Here is a 19,864-nt window from a genome sequence, read left to right as displayed (position 1 = left end):
CTAAGGAAAACTCGCCCCACTTGAACCCCTTCTCCAACTGACCCCCCTTTCTCTAGAGCCTAGTTGGAGCACCCCACCAAACCCCACCCTGAGGCTAAGCCGAATGGAAGATATTGGGGTTCAAGTCCTGAGTGTGTATGTACTGAAGGAAGTCTGCTTCTTTCTGAGCCTCAGTTTCCCCATCTGTAAATAGGGATAAGAGCCCCTGCTTCAGAGTAATAAGTTGAACTCGCTTAATAACACAATCCTGGCACAGACTAAGCACCTTTCACTCGTTCATTTATTCCTTGGTTCTTTGCCAGACATGCACAGAGCATCTGCCCTGTGCGGGGCACATTGGACAATAAAGGCCATGGGAGGGGCTGTCAGTGGCCATGAACCTGAATAAATGTGAGGCAGTATCTGGCGTGTGCCTATCACACAAATGAGGACACCGAAAAACCAGGAGGGAAGTCCCTCGTCTGGGGTCATGCCATCAAGAAACACCGATCCTGTCATCTTAGGGCCCTTCGCTGAAGGACCCAGAGGACTTTGGCCTCTGGAGGCTCTAACCTCTGGTTCTAGTCCTGGTTCGCCCCCCAGCAGCTGGGTACCCTTCTGTGTAACCCGGCGAGATCTAAGAATTAGCGGTTGGAATGCTAGGGCGCAGCAGTCTCACCGATCTCTGTTGCCCCCTGGTGGTCCCCTCTGAACTACAGGTGCTGCCCCAGCTGAGTCCAGTCTTCCCAGCCTCCACGAGTGTCCTCCCGGGCTCACTTCTCTCTATGCGATGTGCAGAGCAGGTCTGATCCCTTCCTACGGCTGCAACACCGGGCCTGTCACACGGGAATTTGTTGCCCGCTGGCTTGCACCCTCTGCCCACCGATCCTCTTTCACCTCCATTATTTTTCCAGGCCTAGGCGCAAGGTATCCTCCTGGGAAACCTATTGGGAGATTTGGCCAGGTAGCTCAGTTGGTTAGAGCCAGGGTTGTGGGTTCAATCCCAGATCTGGGCACATACAGAAAGCAATCAGTGAATGCATAGATGGGCAGAACAACAAATTGATGATTCTCTCTAAAATCATTAAGTAAAAATGAAACTGAATGAGAGATTTAAGTTTAAAAAAAAGACAAAGAAAGAAAACCTGCTTGGAAAGGGGAAATCCGGGCACCTAGATTTCTTCCATCCCAACAAAGCCCTGCAAGCAAATGAAAACATAGGCAAATTGATGCTAGGCCACTGAATGACACCTGGGCTGAGGCTCGTTCATTGAGCACCTACTGTGAGTAGGGCCCTGCACCAGGCACTGGGGACCCAGGTGGACCCATTTGGCACATAGGATCAGGACTCTGACCCAGCTAGCAGATGAATACCCTTCTCAGAAGCTGATGGATGACAAGAGCAATGGTCTGGACGTGATCTTATGTGGGGCATCTTGGGGATAACTCTGGGGTGGTGAGTAGAGACTAACAGGAAGAGAATGAGCCAGGCTGGGAGAAGGGTCCTGAGGTGGGAAGGAGCTGGACAGGGAGGGCCACCAGGAGACCTTGAGCTTTGGTGAGGGATGCAGATTGGGGAGCCACTGGAGTTTGGAGCAAATGAGGGACCTAATGAGTGGGTCCTAGTAGAGTGGTCCTGACTCAGGAGTCAAGTGGAGGGTGGGTCAAGGAGGAATGGCCATCTCTCTCCCAGGGCTCCCAGCCTTGTCCATGCGTGACACCTGGCACTTGGATAAGCCCAGGAATGGGCCCTGGGACGCCTCGGCACCTGAGGCAGTGGAAGGGTCCACGGAGTTCCTGTCCTGTCATCTCTGTGCAGACCAGTGGTGTCAGCAATCCAAGCACCTCCCCGCCTCATGGGCCCCGCATGGAAGGGCCCATCTCCTAATTCCAGCCTTTGCTCTGCGTGGTCCCGGCACAATGCCCTCCGAAGACTGAGGACTTAGTTCAGTGGCCCTCACCCCCAGCCAGTGTCCCACCAGCTGCTCTGAGCAGGGTTTTGTGGGGAATTGCCAGGAGGGTCATTATGTGGTGGAGAAGTCTATGGGCAAACTGCTAAGAGGATGAGCAGATGACAAGAGTGGGTGAACACGTCGAAGCTGGGGAGCTGGCCTTACTTCCTCAGTTCAAGGCCCTCAATAAGGGGAGTGGCTCCACCACTTGGCTGGTGGGGGCAGAGCCCTCCCAACTGATTCCCAGGCTATAATGTGGATGAGACCTCAATGGAGCCTCAAGGTGGGGATGGGATGTCTAGTGGGCCTTTGTGGGGTCCTGGACTTCACATCCCTGGTAGTACATCCTGAACTCTCAACCTCTAGCTTATCAACTAAGGGATCTCCACTTCCACTTTACATAGCAACTTGGGCTTAGAGTAGGCAGTGACCCCCTCTCCCCAGGCTCAGCCATCAGGGCCCACCTCAGGAGTGATCTAGCTGCTACACAGTCAGGAACCCAAGCTCTTTCCACCTTGCTGTTCTTGTGTGTGACTCTTCATGACCAAGGATGACTGTTGAACATTGCTCATTGTGGCTATATTCCAACTGGATGGGTATTTCCTGGAAATAGCACACCTCACTACTATCACATTGCCAGCTGTAACTGCAAGGAAGGCTGAGAGACTTTTCCTGGGTGGCATTCTACGGAGATCCTATTACTGAAAGAGAGGAGAAATATTTGGGGAAACCAGGAGTTTCAGCAAGGAACAATAGATTAATGAAATCCACAAGGCAAACAGGTATTTGCCACATACACAGTGAGATTTTTTCCAAGATTTTGCCCAATGCAAGGGGATTTATAAATAAAAAATAGCAGCCTGCAGTAATGAGCCAAGGCCATAAAAATTATTTTAAATTTGGAGTGGGGCAGGAGTTCCTACTTCATAAAATGGAAAGGAAATTCTAAAATGTAATTTTTTCCCCCAGCCATCAAAGTTTGCTAAGCCACCAGTGTTGGCATGGCTGAAGAAAACCAGGGCTGCTTAACCCTGCAGTGGTTGTACTTCCGAATGCAATGTGAGAGGTGTGAATGACATATGTCATCCAACTCTCTCTGTTGCAGTTCCGGGTAAACTGCATGGCTTAGGCACTTGGCCAGAACTGAGATAAAGCAACACCTTTCGAAGATTATTAATCTGAGGGTATGCAGCACTGCCATGTTGACATTGGACTAAACTGGCGATTATTTTGCATGGATGACTACTGTCATCCACGTGACCACTCGAGGGTTAATGGTGTTGGAAAGGGTACACTGGATATAGATTATCTATGGAGGGTATTTTGGCAGTACCAGAATCAAATACCTGGCCCTGCAATTTCACATTCCTACCCCATGTGGTGCAGACACGGGTGGAGAGATGTTCATTGGCCATCATTGCCCTTGTCTGGGTCCCATGGGCTCACAGCTCTGCTGGGGATAGTGACACAGGTAGTTTCTGCCCTCAGGCTTATTCTGGTGGGGGACAGAAAACCAAGTCACATGTCAGAAAATTACTGAGGCCAACCCAGTGACAACCTGTGGACAGTAAGACCAGGCAGGGGCTCATCAAGTGCAAAGGCCCAGAAGTGAGGAGTCAACTGTGTTGGAATAGCAGGCAAAGCAGCTGCAAGGGCCCTGAAAACGTGGGGCCACTGGGGCCTTTCCTGTGAGAAAGGCTAGCTATGAACATGCCGCCCCCTGTATACCTGGCCTCTTCAAGCACAGGCAGGTTTAAGTGGCCTGGTTTCCTGGAAACCACCAGGGCAATCAAGCTCATTACCTTACCCATGAGGTAGCTGAGTCCCTGCCCAGCACATCCAGGCCTGGTTGCCCTCTCCAGCCTTTTTGTGCTTGGGCTCCTTCCTGATTCACGATTGTTCCTGCCCAGCCTGTGCCCCCAGTGCCTGCACCCCCAGAATTACTGACCCAGTAAATCGGTAGGTGGCCTGGAGCCCAACGCTGAGGGCTCAACCAGGGTGGGATTAGCTTCAGGCTTGAATTTCCCAGGTCTCAAGTGGTTTCCTGGAGACAGATGCCCTCAAACACCCTGGGCAGGATCAGGACAGATTTCATTCCAAGGGCCCCAAGTTGGGAAGAATTCTAGCACAGCAAGCTCATGTGCCTCTTGGCCACTACCTCGTGTCTATTCTGAGGACCTTAGAACCAAGAACCAGGTTCTTGACCTGTAGAGGGCCCAGCCCAACTCTCCAGATTCCCCTCCAAGTCCAGCTGCCACATCTCACAACCACAAGAATTAGAAGTGGAGACCTGTGTTGAATGAGGCAGGTGGGACAGATCTGGAGGGCCAAACCTGTGGCCTACAATGTATCTCAAAGTTCAGAGGGGTGCCAGGTAGAGCTAAAAACTTGTCCCTCACACTAGAACTCCACCCATTGGTAGCTCCCCACTGGACAAAGCCACAGAAAACTGAGTGTGTGGAACAGAGCTTGGGGGTAAGACTCTTGCCATTTTACTGTGTGGGCCCCACTTGAGGAGGAAGACCCCTCTCACAACAGAGAACCCATAGCCTGGCTGCGCCCTTTTGAGTTCTGTAGGGTGCGCAAAAAAAAAAAATAAAAGTAAATCTGAGCACCCGTTTTCCCAAGGAGTTTATTTGGGCAGACCAGGGGACAGGGAGGCCCTGCATCTAAAAGAAGGTGTTGGGCCTCTTGGTGGTGAAGCGTGGCTTGTGCTGGCGACGAAGAACCCGATGGGGCAGCGGGAACTTGATCTTGGAGTCCTGTGACAAACAAAGGCAGGTAGGGGTGGGGGTGGGGGTGCGGAAGCCTCTTAACCTCGTCCTTCAAAAGGTCTACCGAGGTGTGGCCAACCCCCACTGCGCTTCTGCGTCAAACCCAACGCTGGGGGAGCCCACCTCAGCCCAGCCTGCCCAGCAAAGGCCCTAGAGCACTCACATGGAACTGCTTGACAGCCGGTCGGCGGCACTTGCTGGCTGCAATCTCCTCCACCTTCATGATCTGGATTGAGTGGGCGCGGGCACGGTGCCGAGCCCCCATGTCTCGGTCTGCAGGGAGCAGGAGGGGGCAGGGTGTAGGTTCTTTGGGTGTTCCTCAAAACTCCCATCAGGTGCTTGCCTGGGGGCCCCAGTCTCTGGCCACCAGAAGTGTAGAACCTCCCAATTCACTTTGAGGGGCACGACCACAGCCCCCAAAGGCGACGAGATACACTTGCTGTCAGCACCTGTGTTTAAACTGCTGCTACGACAAACAGCAATTCTTGGGTTTGGGTGCTTGGACTTTGGCCCTGGCACATGGCCCATCCTGGGAGTGCCTTGGGCCACTACAGGTCCCAACATTGGACAGGGGGTGGATCCGGTTATGGGTGGGAGCTCCATCTATATCAGAGGTTGACACCCAAAGGTCCACTTGCTATCAGGTTCCAGAAAAAGATATGCCTGGGATATCCTCCTCACTACTGCCCTCTAAGCAAACACCTCCCCTACATCTCATATCACCATCCCTGGGACACCCTGCAAATTCCCTCAAAAGCCTCTTGCATTTGTTCTGCCTCAGTCTGGGGAGACGGTGTCAGACTGAGCTGCAGATGTCTGTCAACGCTGACTAAAAGGAAGGACCCAGCAGCTTACAGCACTGGGTGACAGCGCCTGCGGTGGTCAGGTCCCGGTACTCCCGGTACATGTTGTGGGTCCCACTGCGGGAGTCATAGCGCAGCCAGATACCGAAGTTCTTCACCCTAAGAGGGGATTTTTCAAACACCTGCCAAGAAAAAGATTGGCTGAGGGCAGAGTAGTAAGTGGGTCTCCACCTGGGCCCTACCCTCACTCAGCCAATACCTCTACCCTCGCTGCTCCAAGGACAGCCCCTGAACCTTCAGATATCTGAGAGCAATCTGCCGTCCACAGAAATTTTCATGGCAAAAGTGGCATACGAAGAGCAGTCCGGGTTACTTCCCCTATGGGGACCAGCACAGATCCCGACTCCTCCCAAACACAACCCTCCAGGGACCACCTGGGCTGAAAACTAGCTGCTACTTAGTGCAGTCTTACAGTGAAGAGTTCAGCACCCATCATGGCAATGTGCCCAGTGACCCCACCTTGTGATGGACTTAGCTAAGGTGTCCCAGCATGCCAGCCATGGCAGCCCCAGGCCTTGGGCTTTCTCATTAAGAGCACTGAGACACCCATCCCATCCCGCTCTAGGACCCTGAATAAGACCAGTGGCTAGGCGTGTAATAAGTCTGTGGGGCCAAGGTTGCCCCATGGAAGCTGTGAACCCACTCCGTACTTCACCCTGTCTTGGACACCCCATACCTGCCCACAGTAGACAATTTCCCCTGAAGATTTCTTCATCTTCTTAAGTTGAGACACAAAGTACCAGAAGCGGGACTTGGCAACAACATGGTTAGGTGCAAAGATGCGCATGCGGTAGAGGGGCGGTGTGCGGCACTTAGGGGTGGGCAGGCAGCGCCCCACCACCTTGTACTCTCGCAGCTGAAACAGAATCAGGGGTTAGGTGGGACCAGCGCTCAGGCAACTGCAGAGATGACTTGCTCTTTCCCAAGCCTGGTGATGATGATCAGAGAATAGAGGAGGAAAGAGTCCCATCCCTGGTCTTCCATGTGGAATCCAGGTGATTGTGGGTCACTCCACTGTCCAAACTTCCCCATAAAAGGGCTGCGTGCCCTTTGCCCTGGTTCCAAAAAGCTGGACAGGTCTATCAATGCCACTGTCCCTCCCTTTCTCGTTATACTTGAGTGAAAAGCGGAGACCTGGACCTGTAGTCTCAGGCTCAGATCAGGCAATGTACTTCCTCCACAGATCTCTGCAGCTCACAAAATCTTGCCAAAGTTCTCTTTCACTCTGGGGCTCAGAGACAAGTGACCAGCCTGGAATCTCACGGACCACTCCAAGCAGTACCAGGACAAGAATCCAGTTCCCCCTCCAGCCCTGGGCTTCCTGCACTGCCGCCATGCAACTTAGAGCTGCCCGAGTTTTCTCAGATGACCAAGGAGATGTGGACTCCCTAACGTAAGCTCTCTGCTTACACGATTATGATGCCTGCCAAGTCTAAGCTCTACAATACAGCAGGAAAAAAGCCACCTACCTAAATGTCTCATCATTTTACTAAGGTCACTAGAAGCCAGCTCCCAATACGGCAAACTCGGCTCCTAATTTCACCTTTGAATCCAACATATTGGCCTCGCGGATCACCCGCTCTGATGCGGTCCCTTTCCCAGTGAGGAACCTGAGTCTGGAGGACTGTACATGATGCCTCCCGCCGTTTTTCCGCAGGTTATACTCTTCCATTTATGCATCACAGAGACTTCTGATTTTGCCCAACAATTGTCAAAGACATTAAGACTCGCACTCTCCTCGTCAATTCGGGTTTATAAACTTCTACTTCTCATACAAGAAGAATTGGAACACTATTGCTTCCGCCCACGTTCAACTTGCAATTTAGATTCGGAAGCTCGACGAGCTCCGGTAGCGCGAGCCTCCACGCCGTACAACGTGTCCCTTTCCCTGGAAGAGACTCGGACTCCCCGACCCTATGATCCCCTAGTCGGCCCGGGTCAAGAGCCGGCATCCGCACGCGGCGCCCAGAGTGGCCGCCATGTTGGCCGCACCTCTAGGCGCCGGCACAAGGCCGCGAGTGTCCCAGCCGGGAGCGCGCACCCCCGATGTGGTCTGCAACCGCTCTTGTGTCCCCCATTCGGTCCGAGACAAGTCCCACAGCCCCCTCCCCTGTTGTGGCGACTCTACCGTGCCCGACGCCTTCATAGCACTCTCTTCACGTTCGCCACCACCCACAAAAGGAAGTGCCCACCCTCGCACAGCCGCTCACCAGGACATCATTTGCGGAAGTCCCGCCCTCCAAAAGCCGCGCATCCATTGGCTCTTAGTCCCGCGTTCAACAAGATCTGTTTCTTCATTGGTTTCAGATACACCAGTCCTCTATAGTCCCGCCTCTCTTTGAAGCTAGACTGCAATACCCAAGAGGCAGCGCGGATAGCCTCTCCTGTTTCGCTGCCGCCGTAAGGAAGCGTCAGCGCGCGCGGCAGGCCGGGAGTGGTAGGCACCCGGAGAGGCACCTGTGGCTGGCTAGAGCATTCTTCACATGGAAGCTTCTGTAAAAATAGAACCAGGTCTCGGGTGGGCGCGGTGTTTATTATACGATTGCGGCACGTTTCTGGGAAGTGTTTTACTAAAGTCTCGAGCCACGGACCCTAGAATTCTAATCTGTAAAATGGAAATACTACTGTTTTCCTCCTAGAAATGTGACAATAATTAGATGCGATAACCCACGTAAAAGCAAAACACAGAGCAATTAACAAGAGCTAACATCCACTAAAAGCCGGAATGCTAGTTGTTATTATCATTATTATGGGGATCTGGTTTGTGTTTCATAGTAGCAGAGCTTCAAACCCCATCTGCTTGCCTCCAGTACAGATCCTGGGGCATCATGGGTGGGGTTGGATATTGGGGCAGGGGCGCTAGAAATGATCTAGGTGCAGCCCCCACCTTTGAGGGGCTCCGGCAAAACGAGGCTGTCCTGGAGGGGAGACCGAAGATGGAAAAGGAAAGAACCGCAAACAGTTCAGGACTTCAGGCTGTTAAGAAAAAGGCCGAGAAGAGGATAAGTTGAAGGGTTTATTTTAGGGGAGGGGAATGCTTTTGGAAGAGGTTACAACTGAGCCCCGTTAGCCTTTTTCTCTTTTTAATTAAATAATTAATAGTTTCATTGACATATAGTTCACATACTACACAATTCACCCATTTAAATTGTACAATTCAATGGTTTTTACTACAGTTTATCCACAGACACATCCATATATTTAGTATTGTAGGGAACAAGGAAGCTGGTGACTCTCAAACCAGTAGGAAATAATTAACAGCTAAGACCAACTGTAACTGAATCATGAATCAGGGGGTCGGTCTCTGAGTCAACAGTAAAACAAAGAAAGAATATAAGTATACAAGTAAGGGAGTGACTTCCGCAGCTCTTCACGAATGTCTCTGAGGTCAAAGGGAGGAAGATACTCATCACCAATCACAGAGAAATGGGAAATGTGCTAGACCACTCAGCAAACAAGTTAGGGAATCTTTAAGGAAGAGCCAGAGACAAACCTATCACCCTATCACCCGTAGATAATCACACTAGATTATAAACTCAGGAGTATCCAGTTAATGGAGAAACGGGGAGGAACTACTCGTGTTAGGATAAAACCAGTTTGCTTTTTCTGCTTTGGCGCGCCTGCCTCTGGCTGTGCCCTGTTTCTGCAGAATCGTGAATAAACACCTCGCTTTGCTGTTGAAGTCCTGTGACCTGCTGTTTTATCGTGAGCGTTTCTCACAGTATCAATATATGCACGATTGTGCAACCATCATCATAAAATTTAGAACGTTTTCGGCATCCCCCGAAGAAACCCCTTACTGTTAGCAGTCATTTCCCATTCCCTCCCCTACCCCAGTCCTAGACAACTAGAAATCTACTTTCTACCTCTATGGACATGCGTATTCTAGACATTTTACATTATTGAAATCAGACAAAATGAGGTATTTTGGCTTCTTTTACTTACATGTTTTCAAGGTTTATTCCCATTGTATCATAGTTCAGTATGTATTTCATTTATTAGTGCTGAATAATATTCCATTATAGAGCTATCCAATATCTTATTTATCCATTCATCAGTTGGTGGACATTTGTATGGCTTCCACTTTTTGGCTGTTGCAAATAATGAGATAATGACATTTGCATGCAAATCTTTGTGTTAATGTAGGTTTTTTCATTTCTCTTGGGTATAGAACTAGGAGTGGAATTGCTGGGCCATATAGTAATTGTATGTTTAACTTTTTGAGAAACCACCATGACATTTTCTAAAATGCCTGACTCATTTTACATTCCCATGAGCAATCTATGAGGCTGCCTACTTCTCCACATCCTCATCAACATTTTTTATTGTTTTTCTTTTTTATCGTAATCATCCTAGTAGGGGGCAAGTGGTATCTTCTTGTGGTTTTGGTTTGCTTTTCCTTGATGACTAACGGTGTCAGACATCTTTTCATCTGCTTATTGGCCATAAGTATATCTTTTAAAAAGTTTTTTCTCTCCCTTTCTTTCTCCCTTCCTTTCCCTCTCTCTAAAAATAAATTTTAAAAATCTAAATTTTTAAAAAATTTATTGATTTGAGAGAAAGAGAGAAAGAGAGAGAGAAACATAAGTTTGTTGTTCACTTATTTATTCATTCTTTGGTTGATTTTTCTATGTGCCCTGACCAGGGATCAAGAATGCGCCCTTGACATATCGGCAAGAGAGTCTTACCAACTGAGCTATCTGGCCAGAAACTTGTATAGTTTCTTTGGAGAAATGTCTATTCAAATTCTTTGCCTATTTTAAATGAGGTTTTAAAAAATTATTGAGTTGTAAGAGTTCTTTATGTATTCTATAGATATGTAATTCCTTATGTAATACATGATTTGCAAACTCATTCTGTGAGTTATCTTTTCACTTTAATATTTAAAAATATTTTCCCCCTTTCACTTTCTTGACTGAGTCCTTTGAGGCACAAACATTTTAAATTATTTTTTATCCTTACCTGAGGACATTTTTTTCATTGCTTTTAGAGAGAGAGAAACATTGATGCAAGAGAGAAGCACCGATTGGTTGTCTCACATACACACGTGGATTGGTGATCATGTGCCTGGACTGGGGATTGAACCCACAACCCAGGCATGTTCCCTGACCAGGAATCAAACCCACAACCTTCCAGTTACAGGAAGTGCTCTAACCAACTGAACCACACTGGCCAGGACAAATATTGTTAATTTTGATGAAGTTCACTTTATATTTTTTCTTTTACTGCTTGTGTTTTTTTTAAATATATATATTTATTGATTTTAGAGAGAGAAAAGAAGAGGGGAGAGAGAGACACACACACACATTAGTTTGTTGTTTCACTTATCAATGCATTCATTGGTTGCTTCTTGTATATGCCCTGGCCAGGGATTGAATCCACAACCTTGTTATATCAGGATGACATTCTAACCTGGCCAGGGCCTGCTTGTGCTTTTGGTGTCATATCTAAGAAACTATTGCCTAATTCAAGGTTATAAAGTTTATGTTTGTTTTTCTTAAGAATTTTATATTTTTAACTCTTATTTTTGGGCATTTGATCCATTTTTAACTAATTTTGTATATGATATGAGACACGGGTCTAACTTCATTCTTTCACATGTGGATATACAGTTGTTTCAACCATTTGTTGAAAGATTGTCTTCCACCTTTGAATTGTCTTCTTGAAAATAAATGTGTTTATTTCTGGATTCTTCATTCTATTCCACTGATCTATATGTCTCGCTTTATGCTAGTAGGATTCTGTCTTGATCACTGTAGCTTTGCAGTCAGTTTAGAACTGAAAAGTGTGAATTCTCTAATTTTGATCTTCTCTTTCAAAGTCAGCCCTTGGCTGTGCAGCTCAGTGGATTGAGTGCAGGCTTGCAAACCAAAAGGTCAGGTGTTTGATTCCCTGTCAGGGCACATGCCTGGGTTGCCTGCCATTTCCTGGTTGGGGGCGTGTGAGAGGCAGCCAGTTGATGTTTCTCTTGCACAACATCAGTGTTTTTCTCTCTCACTTTCTCCCTCCTTTTCCCTCTTTCTAAAAAATAAATAAAAATAAAATAAAATGAATAAAAATAAAATGAATAAAATCTTAAGAAAAGATCAAAAAGCTATTCTGGGTCCCTCAAATTTTCATACAAATTTTAGGATCACCTTCTTGATTTCTGCAAAGAAGCTACTGGGATTTTGAGACGCACTGCATTGACTCTACAGATCACCTTGGGGAGGACTGTCATTTTCACAATGTGACATCTGCCATTTTACTTTTGTTTTTCTCTGTCTCATGTCTTTGTTACTTTCGTTTCCCTATTCTTCCTTTACTGTTTCCTATTGCCCGGAGAGACTATTTTCTAGTGTAACATTTGGATTCCTTTAATGATTTTTTTCAATATATTTTTAATTATTTCCTTAGTGGTTCCTTAAGGGCTGAACATATACGTCTTAACTTAGAATCTACTTTAGATTTGTGCTGCCTTAATTTTAATGCTACATAGAAATAGCTCATTTCCTCCTCCCCTTTTGTGCAATTGTTATTATTGTGCTGTTATTGTTATACATACTACATCTACATATGTTATAAACCCCAACTGTACATTGCTATAATTACTACTCCATACAATTGTATGCCTGTTAAAGAAGCAGAAAATGAAAGAGGGCAAGTATATATTTATAGTTTGTTATATTCATTTCTCCTTTCAAATTTCTAGTTCTCTTCATTAGCTTTTGTGGATTAGAGTTACTACCTGTTGTTCCCTTATTCCAATATAGCTTTGCTCCCTCCACCTCCTTTGTGCTGTTATTGTCTCATATACGTGTTATAAGCCCAACAATATAATTAATGTGTATTTTTATACAACTGCTTTTTCGCAAAAGGAGAAGCAATGCATTTATGGTTTCTTTTATAATTACAGTTACCTTTATCTGTGATTTTGCTCTGGCACCTACCCTGCCCGGAACGCTGGGAGAGAGACGCTGCCAACCAAACAGCACTGCCGGGAGGGTTCGCTAGGTGGAAGCAGAGCCCTTGCCTGTCAGTGCCTGGCCTGGGCCGGTAGCCCAAACCCTGTGTGGGGCAGCCACAGGTTAGAATCCCATCTACGGTTTTGTGGTGCATCGTTGCCCTGGCTCTCAGTCTACCCACCTATAAGATGAGGCTAATAATAGTTCCCAGCAGGTAGGGTTGTGAGATTTTTCTTCCTTCCTTCCTTCCTTCCTTCCTTCCTTCCTTCCTTCCTTCCTTCCTTCCTTCCTTCCTTCCTTCCTTCCTTTCTTCTTTCTTCTCTCTCTCTCTCTCTCTCTCTCTCTCTTTCTTTTTCTAAGAGGGAGAGAAATGTTGATGTGAGAGAGAAACATAGATTGGTTGCCTCTCCTACGCTCCCTGACCACTGATGGAACTCGAAGCCCAGGCATGTGCCCTGAGCAGGAATTGAACTGGCCACCCTTTGCTTTTCAAGACAATGGCAAACCAATACCCAAGCAACAGCCACACTGGTCAGGGCTGTGGTGAGATTTAAACGGCATGTAAGTTGGCACTGGGGAGACAGAAGTCCTGCCCCTGCTGGTTATGCCCCCCCCTTTGTGTGTGAACTCAGGGCTCCAGGCTTTAGTTTCCCCAGAATGTGGAGCAAGCAGCTGGTGGAAAGAGGTCCTGAAAAACTTAGGCCCAGCCTGGAGAACAAATCAAGTGCCTCAGGGGAGGGCAGGAGAGGGGCTGAAGGAGAAGAGGAGGAAACGGGGAGGAAGGGCCCTGGCCTTGAGGCCTGGCACTTCCATTTCCAAGGTCTGGGTCAGAGTGACTGGCCCTGCAGCTGGAAATGTTGGAGGGATGTTTGTGTTTTGCCTAATGTTGCTTAACAAGATTTTTTTTTTTTTTTTTTTTTTTTTTTACATTTTGGCTCCCCGCTGTTCCCCTGACCCACATCTTGCTCCAGGGCACCCTCCCTTCTGCCCTGCCCAGACTCCAGTCATGCAGGAATCCAAGCCAGGTCATCTGGTCCAGGACCTCAGACCACAAGCCAAGTCCTCTTGCTCTGCTCACCCTCTTTTCCATCTTGGCCACTGACATCTCCATCCTTCCAGGGCTCACTTGGCTGGAGTTCTGCTCCAGTCCTTTAAGTCCCCCCAAATGCTTCCAAGTCACCCACTCCCCTGCACCCTAGTTGCCAACCCACCCAGAACCTGGCCTCCTTTCCCCAATTGTCCCTGCTCCCAACTGTCCCAAATGAATTTCTTTATTCATTGATTTATTCATTCATTCAATAGCTACTGTGTACCAGGCTCTAGGGACACAGCTCTGATCAGGCCAACCAACACTCCAGCCCTGGGGGAGCTAACATATGAGTGACATAAATGAACAAAAACAAGATAAATAAGAAAAATATGCATCTGCGCAGAGTGATATGTGCTAGGGAGAAAAATAAAGTGAAGAAGTGAGGACTCTCTGGGCTCAGGCAGTGGCTACCCAACCCCAGCTAGGGGCCAGACCCCTTTCTCCTTTGCTCAGCCTAATGAGGAATGTCCTAGGGCACTGTCAGAACAGAGAGCAAAGCAAGCTGGAGCCTCTTGCTTCCTGTCACTTCACCTCCCAGCCTCAATTTCCCCCTCTGTAAATGGGGATATAAGCAAACACCTCTGAGATTATTTCAGGGGATAAAATGAATTGCTGCATGTAAGAAGTTATGGTTGTCCTGGGCACCATCCTGCAAAGTGAAAAGGTCACCAGTTCGATTCCTGGTCAGAACACATGCCTGGGTTGCGGGTCCAGCCCTGAGAGGCAACTGATCAATGTTTCTCTCTCCCTTCTCCTCCCTCTAACAATGAATAAATAAATCTTAAAAAAAAAAAAATAGAAGAAGAAGATGTTTGGTTCACTACTGAGCCCTTGATGTATGTTTGCTATTGTCATTAACAATTCGGTTGTTTGGTTCATGCTCAATCTCCAAACAATAGCTCCAGTAGTTTCCATGTTCTCTCCCATTTTATGTGGTTACATATATTTTCTTTTTCGATGAAACACCTTTTAAATGCTATTAAAAAATACAAAATTCAACAGGCATAAAAAAGCAAAAGATCTAAACTAAGCCTCCCCCTTTTGCTATTCATGGCTCCCCAGTACCCTTCTCCAGTGGCCACCAGGGGAACAAGTTGTTCATGTTTCAATGCAGAGAGAGCTGTGAAGAGGAAATCCACATCATCTATTCTCTTTCTACACAGACTAAGCCTCCCTGCCCAGGTGGATTTGCACCTTGCTTTTTCCTTCACAAAGTCTTCCCATGTTGTCAGCATTGTGCTACCTTATTCTTTTATACAGTTGCCTACTATTTCATGCTGAGAGTGGCCATAGTTTATCCAGAAAATCCCCTGTAGCTACCCATTTAGGTTCTTTCCAGAGTGTTGCTGTTACAAAGAAGGCTAAGCTGAATAAATAACCCTGTACAAGTGTCATTCCTGGAAGGCTCATTTGCTTAAAGGAAACTTGCTGGGTCCCAGGGCAATTTCTTTAGCTCGCAACTGATCCATTCTGTAGAGCTGAGCCATTTCCACTCATGACAGCAGCAAAGGAGACTTTGTTTCTACAGACCCTTGAGAGTACATTGAGTTCTCACACTTTTCACCTGTGTCAGTCTGACAGGTGTAAAATGGCCCCTCGTTTCTTCTTCCTCTCCTTCCTACCCATCTTTTCAACTTTATTGAAGTATAATTGGAGTATACTAAATTGCACATTAAAATTATTTTTCAATTACAGTTGACATACAGTATTATATTAGTTTCAGATGTACAATACAACGATTAGACATTTATATACTTTACAAAGTGATCACCCTGATAAGTCTAGTACCCATCTGACACCATACACAGTTATTACAGTGTTATTGACTACATTCACTGTGCTGCACTTTACATCCCCGTGACTTTTTTTATAACTGGCAATTTGTTCTTCTTAATCCCTTCACATTTGGCAAACATTAATTTGTTCTCCATATCTATGAGTTCGTTTCTGTTTTTTTTTTTCTTGTAGTTGTTGATGTTGTTGTTCATTTATTGCTTTTCAGATTTCACATATAAGAGACTCCACATACTTTTTCGAAAGAAGATTTTATTTATTTTTAGAGAGATGGGAAGGGAGGGAGAAAGAGAGGGAGAGAAACATCGATGTGTGAGAGAAACATCAATAGGCTGCCTCTCACACGCCCCTAGCCGGGGACCTGGCCTGCAAGCAAGGCATGTGCCCTGACCGGGAATTGAACCAGTGACCTTTCATGTTGCAGGCCGGCACTCAACCACTGAGCCTCACCAGTCAGGGCTGCACACACTTTAAATGTACATTTGCTACCATTTTGACACAGGTGTAAATCTATGAAACCATGACTATGATCAAGATTAATTTGCATGTCCCAGAATTTTTTAAGAAGTATATTTTATCGATTAGGTTGTTACAGTAGTCCCAGTTTTTTCCCCTTTGCTCCCCTCTGCCAAGTACCCCTCTTCCCTCCAGCAATCCCACCTCCATTAGTTCATGTCCATGGGTTGTGCATATAAGTTCTTCGACTTACACCTTCCTATATATTTTTTAAATAATTTATTTATGTATTTGTTTGTTTATTTTATTTTTAGAAAGAGGGGAAAGGAGAAAGAGAAGAAGAGAAACATCACTGTGTGGTTGCCTCTCACTTACACCCCCAACTGGGGACCTGACGTGCAACCTAGTCATGTGCCCTGACTGGGAATCGAACCAGCAACACTTGGCTCACAGGTTGATGCTCAATCCACTGAGCCACAGCAGCCAGGTCTTCCTATATTATTCTTACCTTTCCCCTGTCTATTTTGTACCAACCAATTATGCTTGTTAATCCCTGTACTATTTCCTCATTTCTCTCCCTTCCCCCTTTCAGCTGTAAACCCTCCAAATGATTCCCATACCTATGATTCTGTTCCTATTCTGGTTTGCTTAGTTGGACTCTGTTTTTATGTTTTAGATTCAGTTGTTGATAGTTGTGAGTTTGTTGTCACTTTAATGTTCATAATTTTTATCTTCTTTTTCTTAAGTAAGTCCCATTAACATTTCATATAATAATAGCTTGGTGATGATGAACTCCTTTAGCTTTACCTTGTCTGGGAAACACTTTATCTGCCCTTCCATTCTAAATGACAGCTTTGCTGGATAGAGTAATCTTGGTTGTAAGTCCTTGCTTTTCATCACATTGAGTACTTCTTGCTAGCCTCTTCTTGCCTGCAAAACTTCTTCAAAGAAATTAGCTGATAGTTTTATAGGCACCCCTTTGTAGGTAACTCTCTGCTTTCCTCTCACTGCTTTTAAGATTCTCTCTTTATCTTTCTCCTTTGGCATTTTAATTATGATGTGTCTTCATGTAGTCCTTTTTGGGTCTAGCTTGTTTGGGACTCTCTGTGTTTCCTGGACTTGTATGTCTATTTCCTTTGCCAAATTTGGGAAGTTTTCCTCTATTATTTTCTCACATAAGCTTTCAATTTCTTGCTCTTCCTCTTCTCTTCCTGGGACCCCTATGATATGGATGTTGGCATGTTTAAAGTTGTCCCAGACGTTCCTAAGCCTTTCCTCATTTTTTTAAATTCTTGTTTCCTCATTCTGTACTGGTTGACTGTTTTTTTCTTCCTTATGTTCCAAATCATTGATTTGAACCCCAGTTTCCTTCCCTTCACCATTGGTTTTGTGTGGATTTTCCTTCATTTCATTTAGCATAGCCTTCACTTCTTCCCTTATGCATTTGCATAAGCATATCTGTCAAGTCTGTGAGCATTTTTATCACCAGTGTTTTGAACTCTGCATCTGTTAGATTGACTAGCTCCTCGTTTGTTAGGTTTGCTATCTCCTCATTACTTAATTCTCCTACTGGAACCTTGATCTGTTTCTCCTTTTGGGTCATACTTCTCTTTCTCCTCATCTTGACAGGTTCCTGTGTTTGTTTGCCTCTGTGTCTAGGTAGAACTGTTGCACCTGTTACATTGTAAGGGCGGAGCCTTAGGGATTCATCAGTAACCAGCGACTTGTTTCACCAAGTTGTGGCACTGTATGGGATGGGTCTGAGAGGGAACAATGCTGCTTGCTCAACACTCGTCCCTTTTCCAGGCACTTCTCTCACTTCTCGTGTGGGACTGCACCTCTCTAGCTGTTGCCCTGGCTATCATTCCCAGAGTGAGTGGGTGTGCAGAGAGGTTCTAGGACGGTGGGGGCCCTTTAAACAAGCGGACTCTGCTGAGACCAGCAGTTTCTGCCTCCACCCCAGCCCCCACTGGTTTTCACACTCAGAAGCAATGAGGCTTTATTTTCCCTGGCTCTGGAACCATGAGCTGTGTGGTCTGGTCTGGTTTTGGGAGTCCTCCCCAGGTGTACCTCCCGACTTTTAAAAATGTGTGACTGTACTTCCCACCAGCCTGCCGCTGCCACCACCACCATACCACGTCCTCTCTGCCCCAGCTCCGCCCCTCCTACCTGTCTGGATGAGTATTTCTTCTTTATATGTTTGTTTGTTGGACTTCTATGCAGCTTCATTTTCTGGAACTTCTGGTTATCTCTAGTTTTGAGGTAGTTGTATTCCTTCTTAGTTGTGGAGGGAGATGCAGCGTGTCTGTCTAGGCCACCATCTTTGCTGGAATTCCCCCTCCTGATCTATATCTTGCCTCTCTGTTTTCTCAGTGGTGTCTTTTGAAGAGGAAAATGATGAAATGTAATTATTAACTTTTTCTAACTAAGAGAACTTTGTCTACTACAACTTTGTAAAGATTTGCTGTTATGTTTTTTTCTTTTCTAGAAGTCTTAGAGTTTTAGGTTTTATACTCAGATCTGTGATCCATTTAAAGATAATTTGGGGTATGGTATTAGGCAAGGGTCAGTGTTAGTTGTTCCAACACCATTTGCTGAAAAGACGTCCCTTTCCTCCATTTAATTGCCTTAGTAGCTGTGTCAAAAATCAACTGGCTAATATGCCAAGGTTGCAGGTTTGATCTCCAGTCAGGGCACATACAAGAATCAACCAATGAATGTATAAATAAGTGGAACAACAGATTGATATTTCCCTCTCTCTCCCTTCCTGTCTCTCTCTCAAATCAGTTAAAAAATATCTACTGGGTATATTTACTCTCTACTTTTTATGTGTATCTTTTCACCAACGCAAAATTGTTTTAATTACTGTAGCTCTATGATAAGCCTAGAATCGGGTAAAATAAGCCCTCTGACTTTTATATTCTTTTAAGAAATCACTTTGGTTATTCCAAATCCTTTGTAATTCTAGATACATTTTAAAGTCAGTGCCAGTTTCTTTCAAAATCCTAGAACTTAGATTGGGATTTCTCTGATTGTAGATAAGCTTGGGGAGAACTGATATCTTAACAGTGAGTCTTCCAATCTAAGAACATGGTATGACTTTTAATTTATTTATGTCTTCATGAATTCCTCTCAGCATTATCAGTAGTTCTTAGTGTAGCTGTCTTAGACTTATTTTGCTAGGTTTATCCCTAGGTATTTTATGTTTTTTGCTGCTGCTGAAAATGAGATTTAAAAAATATTTTTATTTTTTATTTGTTCACTGCTAGTAAACAAGGTGGGGTAAAGTAGGTTTACAGTTGTGAGTATGTGAAACACAGACTTTATTCTTTTATTGTTATTTATTAATTATTATATTATTTTCCATATGGACAAATATAAACCTACTTTTGCCCCACCCTGTATAAGAACATATAGTGTCTAAGAATGCAATAGAATTTTGTGTATTAACTTTTTAACCTGTGAACTTGCTAAATTCATTCATTCTAATAGTTGTCATAGATTCCCTTGCACTTTTTACATAAGCAATTTATCATCTGGAAATAGGCACAGTTTTCCTTCTTCCTTTTCAACCTTTATGCGATTTATTTATTTAGCCTTATGGCAGTGGCTGTGAGCTCCAGAACAATGTTGAATAGAAGTTGTGATAATGGATATCTTTGTCTTGTTCCCAGTTTCAGGGCACAATTCAGCCCTTCACATTAAGTGTATAATCCCTGTGGATTCTTTTGGCAGATGCTCCTTATCAGTTTGAGGAAGTTCTCATGTGTACTTGCTTTGTTAAGAATTTTTAAAAGTCATGAATAGGTGTTGCATTTTGTCAGATCTTTCCTGCATGATCATATATGATTTCCTAAGATCTTTAGTTTGCATTTCTCCTATTATGAGTGAGGCTGAGCATTTTTTTTTTCTGGGTTTAAGGGCCATTTGTACTTCATTTTCTGTGGTTTCTGGGTTCATATCCTGCAGAATTTCTGGTGTTTTCTTACTGTTATCCTTGTTATATAACAAG

The 19,864-nt window shown here is 45.4% G+C and overlaps 1 protein-coding gene, 1 long non-coding RNA gene and 1 other non-coding gene across 6 annotated transcripts; all 3 read right to left on the bottom strand.

Moving 5' to 3' along the window:
- Positions 1–272: 272 nt before the first annotated feature.
- On the bottom strand, positions 273–3,599 carry LOC150000097 (uncharacterized). The gene is made up of 2 exons (XR_016513393.1): positions 3,304–3,599; positions 273–2,632 (listed from the first exon to the last, which is right to left on the bottom strand). It is a non-coding gene; the product is annotated as an uncharacterized LOC150000097 (long non-coding RNA).
- A 971-nt stretch (positions 3,600–4,570) lies between these two features.
- Positions 4,571–18,096, bottom strand: RPL18A (ribosomal protein L18a). Of its 4 annotated transcripts, none has more exons than XM_090289939.1 (5): positions 7,112–7,255; positions 6,245–6,424; positions 5,561–5,690; positions 4,869–4,978; positions 4,571–4,693 (listed from the first exon to the last, which is right to left on the bottom strand). In XM_090289939.1, the coding sequence occupies exons 1-5, from the start codon at positions 7,238–7,240 to the stop codon at positions 4,601–4,603; spliced, it is 642 nt and encodes a 213-aa protein (XP_090146065.1). In that variant the 5' UTR covers positions 7,241–7,255; the 3' UTR covers positions 4,571–4,600. The 4 variants fall into 4 exon arrangements, with proteins under 4 accessions (XP_090146065.1, XP_090146066.1, XP_090146067.1 ...); XM_090289940.1 differs by lacking the exon at positions 7,112–7,255 and adding an exon at positions 18,022–18,096 and having other exon boundaries at positions 4,572–4,693; XM_090289941.1 differs by lacking the exon at positions 7,112–7,255 and adding an exon at positions 7,779–7,841 and having other exon boundaries at positions 4,572–4,693.
- Positions 5,076–5,207, bottom strand: LOC150000096 (small nucleolar RNA SNORA68). Its single transcript, XR_016513813.1, has one exon. It is a non-coding gene; the product is annotated as a small nucleolar RNA SNORA68 (small nucleolar RNA).
- Positions 18,097–19,864: the final 1,768 nt, after the last annotated feature.

The sequence above is a fragment of the Furipterus horrens genome, unplaced genomic scaffold, assembly GCF_987537825.1.
Source record: "Furipterus horrens unplaced genomic scaffold, mFurHor1.1.pri manual_scaffold_10, whole genome shotgun sequence".
Taxonomy (NCBI): Eukaryota; Metazoa; Chordata; class Mammalia; order Chiroptera; family Furipteridae; genus Furipterus; species Furipterus horrens.
Note: the sequence above shows the minus strand (reverse complement) of the source record. Positions and strands in the feature narration are given on the sequence as shown.